Genomic DNA, 6,000 nt, shown 5'->3' with positions numbered 1-6,000 from the left:
CCCCAAGGAAAAGGAGCCCTGGGGAGAATACTTCAAAGAGTAAAAAAACAAACAAACGCTCAATCCCTTTAACTTCACACACTTGCGGGGAACTTGACAGTGCCCAGGGAACCTCTGATGAGCAAGAAAAAGGCCCAATTCTTATCCCCATCAACAGTGAAAAGGAGATGGGGGAGGAATTAGAGCTGTCCTTCTCCTCTAAGCTAGATTCGGACATTCAAGAAGAGGAGAGGACACTGAAGTCAATGACGAGGCACAAGGGGCCTCTAGGTCAACGATGGGCATTATTGACCCTCTCTTAATTAAACATACCCTGTCGCCAGAGTGGACCCCTACCGAACACATTGAGGATTACCTCTCCTTTTGGCTCCGCAAATACCCAAGGATGTCAGATCACGTCTGAGATATGATCATGTCCACTTCCTTCCCTACCAGACAAAATAACTGCAACCCCAGAACTTGAGCCCAAAGTTGTAATGTTTATCGCCAAAGGGGAAAAAGAGCCAAGAAAAGGCATTGACAAAGGCCTTAAATCATGCCAACATCGACTACTCAATCTATCTGGTCCATTCACCAAAAAGTTTGAAATGGCAGAAGAGGCCTACATGGATGACTCCTTAATCGATCCAATCGAGGTACGCCAATGGGTGCAGAGAGCAATCTGCCTCCTGGGAAATGCCAGCATGGCGCTCTCAAACGAGAGAAGGAAGAGCGTCTTCCTAAAAGTCGACCCAAAACTCGTGGAATTGGCTTCCAAAGAAGGTGGAGCTTCTGCCAAGGGCTCCTTGTCGGGGATGATTTCATCCGAGACATGGCAAAGTATGTGGGGGCTTTCAGCTCCATTCAAAAATCCCAGAAGGATAGTAAAAGAGTTTTTCAGGACAGAATTTTTGGAAGGGACGGGAGAACACGGTGTCAGTTCCCCGGCCGTGGACAAGGTAATTCAAGACCCTTTTAAGGATGAGGTCAAAGATTCCAGTCAAACTTTGGCTTGTACTCATCCTTCTATACGCAAAGGCAGAGAGCTTGTGGTAGAGGATTCAGAGGAGAAAGGAGACAGAAAGGTTTCTCAGCAGATAAGACTTACCAAAGACCTATCACATACCCTTCTAAAAGTGGGAGGGGGATTAGCCTAATTCTCTGGGAACTGGAATATGGTGAAGGAAGACCCTTGGGTCTTAGAAACAGTGAGGGGATACAAAATAGATTTCACTGGTACCCCAGTACAAAGAAGACTACCCTAAGAAATGTTCTTTTCTCACAAGGACTCAACACTAGTATCACAAGAGGTAAAAGATCTATTGGACAAAGGTCTAATACAAGAAGGGACACAATGTGGTTTCGTAAGCAATATCTTCTTAGTAAAAAAAAAAGACAAACGACTAAGACCTGTGATAAACCTAAAAGAGTTAAACAAATGGGTGGTCTACAACCACTTAAAAATGGAGGGAATACATATTTTAAGGGATGTGTTAATGAAAGGGGACTGGCTAACCCATCTAGACCTCAAAGATGCCTACCTCACAATCCCAATTTGGCCACCTCATTAAAAATTCCTGTAATTCACCTGGGGCGGAAAACTTTGGCAGGTCTGCAGCCTCCCATTCGGGTTGTCCTCAGCTCCTGGGTATTTCACCAAAGTTATTCGCCCCGTAGCGGGATGGCTCAGTTCAAGGGGAATAAGGCTGATTATATATCTAGACGACATTCTTATAATGGCCCAATCCAAAGAGAAAGTTGTTATTCACACAGACCTGACAATAAAACTACTAGCACACTTAGGCTTCATTAAAAACAAGACAAAATCCTGCACAATCTCAAGGCAGAAAATACAGTTCCTGGGTTTTGTTGTAAACACGAGACAAAGAAAACACTGCAAAGAACTGAGGAGATTATTAGGAAAAAAAGAATTCCGTCTGAGAACCCGAGCAATGATTCTTGGCCTTCTGTCTTCTATATTCCAAGCTATTTACCCAGGCCCCCTATATTACCAAGCTCCTCAAAGACTCAAAGTCAAAGCTCTGAGAACAGACCAATTCTACTCCCAAATTGCAACTCTAGACTAAGATTTGCATGATTTTCAGGGAAGAACCAGAGATAATGATATACTCAGATGCCAGCTTGGAGGGACGGGGGCCAGATGCAGCAACTCGACAACTGGTGGCCGCTGGACAGAACAAGAGAAGGGATTGCACATCAACTGTTCAGAGTTACTAGCAGTTACTAGCAGGCTCCTATGCAATCCATTGTGTCACCAAAGATTTAATAAAATACTCTGTCATGTTACGAATGGACAACGTTTCTGCAATTAGATATGTCAACAAGATGGAGGGACCTCAGCCTGAGGGTCTGACGGATTTAGCCAAACTCTTCTGGAGTTACTGCCTAAGCAAGGACATCTCAGTAATAGCGGAACATATTCCCAGCCTTAGCAATGGGGTCGCGGATTCGTTTTCCAGGAATTTCAAAGCTTCCAGCAATTGGAAATTACACAAGGGAATCTTTCTTTCCATCCAATCAATGTGGGGACCTTTCAGGGTAGACCTGTTTGCAGACAGATTGAACACTCAGTTACCCAATTTCTTCTGCTGGAAGCCGGACCCTCAAGCACTGGGAGTGGATGCCTTCCTTCAGAGTTGGAAGGATCTAACACCCTATGCGTTCCCTCCGTTTTTCATGCTTCCCAGACTATTAGTACACACTCGCAGGAACAAAGACATTTTAGTAGTGTGGAGATCGCAGGCATGGTTCTCAATCCTACTAGAAATGAGTATAGACCTTCAGGTTCTGATTCCAACATTCAAAGGAAAATTAACAGGCCCAGAGGGAGAACCACACCCTCTAGTAGAGCACGGCCTTTTAACACTGAAGCAGCAGCGGCTCGTGGAGGGAGTTCCGTGGGGCGGAAAGGAGGGGCGGGGGAGGGGCAGGGTGGGGGGTACTAAACACCGGAATATGGATAATTGCAGGTAAGTAAACAATTAAATAAATAAAAATAATTTTGTTGCTCGCCCTGCATCGCATTTGCGATGCAGGGCGAGCAACGAAATTCTTTTTATTTATTTAATTGTTTACTTACCTGCAATTATCCATATTCCGGTGTTTAGTACCCCCCACCCTGCCCCTCCCCCACCCCGCCTTTCCGCCCCACGGAACTCCCTCCACGAGCCGCGGCTGCACTGAAGGCTTAGAGGATTTCAGGCGACAGTGGCAGATCGCAGGCCTTTCAACAGATGCCCTCCAACTCATATCAGAGTCATGGGCACCGGGCTCAAGAAAAGCATATAGACTGGCATGGGAGAAATGGGTTCGCTGGCGTCTCCAACGGAATAACAATCCCGTTTCAACTAATTTAGTTCATATATTAAACTACTTATCCGTGCTTTTCACATCAGGTTTCTCTTACAGAACAGTTAATGTTTAAAGGTCTGCCACCGCAGCGGGCCACTGCCGCACAGAGGGAGTATCTGTAGGACAAAACGTTCTGACCCAAAAAATTATGCGAAGTATGTGGGTCCTAAACCCACCTTCTGCAAAATACGCCGCTCTGTGGGACGTAAAGATGTTCTTCAAGTTCTAGTGAATTGGGGTGAGAAGTTTAATTTATCCCTTAAATATTTATCCGGATTTTATTAAAGACACAAAGGCTAAGATTATCCCGCAGCTGAAACCTTCCCTGGTGGGGAAAAGTTTTTTTCTGACAGTATTTAATTTTTTTTTCAGAATAGGAAATACTACACTTGGAAAACTAAAGTTCCAGAAGTTTTTTCAGTGCACAACTTAAACAAAGATGGGAGAATGCGTTGTGCTGATGGACTTTATATGTTACTTGAATGTTATTGAAGTTCTAGATTTCTTCAGTTGTTGCTGCTGTGAGCTGCACAATAAAGGAGATTTACGTAATCTTATCCTCCGTGTCTTTAAAAAAATCCAGACTTTCTGCCCTCCACACTGTGAAAAATCTAAATTTTCTCCAGCTACATAGTGCTGGAGATGGGCAGCCCTATACCTTTGATCTGGTCTAATCATTTCTTAGTTCCTTTCTCCCTTTCAGGAATCATTCCACTTGCACAAAACTGCAAGCCAAAAATCATCTCTAATTCCTTTGCCCACTGTTCAATCTCCTTAGAAGGAAACTTGGTAAAAGTCACTTCTTCATTCAATGATAACCTTCTTAGGGCCTTAAACAAAATTGCCCAGAAGAAGGAGCCCGATACGGAGAATGAAACAATCTTCCCCTTGGTTCTAAGAACAGGCAAATAAAACAGCAAATGGTTAGAAATACGCGCCGAAGGAAAATGATGACTATAAGGCAAAAAAGTTATATAAAGAGGCTTTGAAGGGCTGCAGGAAGTCCCTTTTGAAAGTCCAGGTCGAGGCATTCTCTGTACAAATTGCATCTGCAGCAATGACCCAAAATAGTGAAAATCTTTCCCACCCTTGTTGCCTGCCAACAGGAAGTGCCTTGAACTAAAGCACTATGAAATAGTTTTGCGGATTACCTTCATGAGAAAGTAGAACATATCTATGGTTCCTTTTGTAACACTCAGAAATATCCACACAATTAGAGAGGCAAATGATGGGGGTGAAATTAGGCAATCAGCCTCAGTGTTTTTGAACACAAAATAGCTACAAGATTATGTCCCGGCAATATTATTTTATAGCTTTCGTTCCATTATCCACCCCTTGATCCTAAAATTTGCGGCATCCACTTACAACCCTACGGTTAACACATTAATTAATCAATCTCTAGAAACAGACTGAGGACACAGTTTCTGCTCTTCTTAAAGAGGCTTGATGCTGACCCACAGAATCTAAACAATCTCAGGCTGCCAGGTCTTTCCAAAAGGCTGGAGAAGCTAGTGAAAAGCAGCTGCAGTAATACTTAGAAGACAACTTACTTTCCCATAGGTCTCAGTCAAGTGTCTGTCCAGGTTTTGGAACAGAGGTGACCATGCTGAAAGTAGCTGAATTCATAAACACTAATCTAGACCAGGTCCATAAAGTTATGGTAATCCTTTTGGACCTGTTGGAGGCATTTATCACTGTGTCTCATTCCATCTTCTTTGAATTTTTGGACAAAGTGGGAGTGAGAGATATGGTTAGACAATGGCTGGAAAGATTTCTGTAACGCAGACATCAATATGTACTCCTCCCCCTTATTACTCTTCCTACAGGGAGTTAAAATTCAGGGCCCCTCAGGGTTTTGCCTTTAGCCTTACCCTATTCAACATCTATTTAGCCCAAAGGCACAAGTTGCAGAACTTTGAGGTTTCAACATTTTATCATACAAGGATGACACTCAGCTGATGCCGGCTGGCTGGCTAACAAGCAGACAAAATCATAGAATAGATTCCAGAGCTGTAAAAGTGCAGTTGCTAAGTAAATGCAGAACAGCTGCTTGCAGCTGAATGCTGAGAAAGAGCTTCTGTTCTCTGAGAATTCACATCCACTACATTTAAATAGACAGTCTAGTATGGTTGCTGCGATGTCACATGCTGATGGTGCCAGGATGCTTATTTGGGGGCAGCAGACCGCTCCAATCAAATGTCAATGTATTCATTCAGTAGCCCCCATTTTGTGGAAAGGTGCAAATCAGTCAACAATACACTCTCCTGCATTTAAAACCCTCACAAGGCACAACTCTAGACTCTGAAATAGTCTCAATAATAGAGATGAGCCAAAGCAATTGTTTTTCAGTACACTGTTGAAAAATGGTGGATTGTAATAGGTCGCAGACTACTGACTTTTACAGCGGAACAGAGTGACAGAGTGACAGAGTGAGAGAGTGACAGAGTGAGAGAGTGACAGAGTGATAGAGTGACTCAGTATATAGAACCCAATAACTCCAAATTAGCTCCAAACATGTCGCTGGTTCTCTCTAATTCAGTCCAGCATACATACAGCTTAATCCAATAGCATGACTCCTCCCCGGGAAATATGTGTGCATAAGTGCTCTGAATTAGCAGCAAGTAGACATCTGATTACTCCATGTCAGCA

At 43.5% G+C, this 6,000-nt stretch overlaps 1 protein-coding gene across 1 annotated transcript in view; it reads left to right on the top strand.

Annotated features, from left to right (window-relative positions):
- The first annotated feature begins 643 nt into the window (after nt 1-643).
- LOC146869299 (keratin, type I cytoskeletal 12-like) overlaps nt 644-6,000 on the top strand; it is a 44,064-nt gene continuing 38,707 nt past the window's right edge. Inside the window, exon 1 of the mRNA XM_085633869.1 lies at nt 644-819. Within this exon, the coding sequence (XP_085489995.1) occupies nt 644-819 (176 nt within the window). The remainder of the gene's footprint in view (nt 820-6,000) is intronic.

Source organism: Triturus cristatus, chromosome 1_1, assembly GCF_964204655.1.
Source record: "Triturus cristatus chromosome 1_1, aTriCri1.1, whole genome shotgun sequence".
Lineage (NCBI taxonomy): Eukaryota > Metazoa > Chordata > Amphibia > Caudata > Salamandridae > Triturus > Triturus cristatus.
The sequence above is the reverse complement of the archived record's forward strand: the minus strand, read 5'-3'. Positions and strand labels throughout refer to the sequence as shown.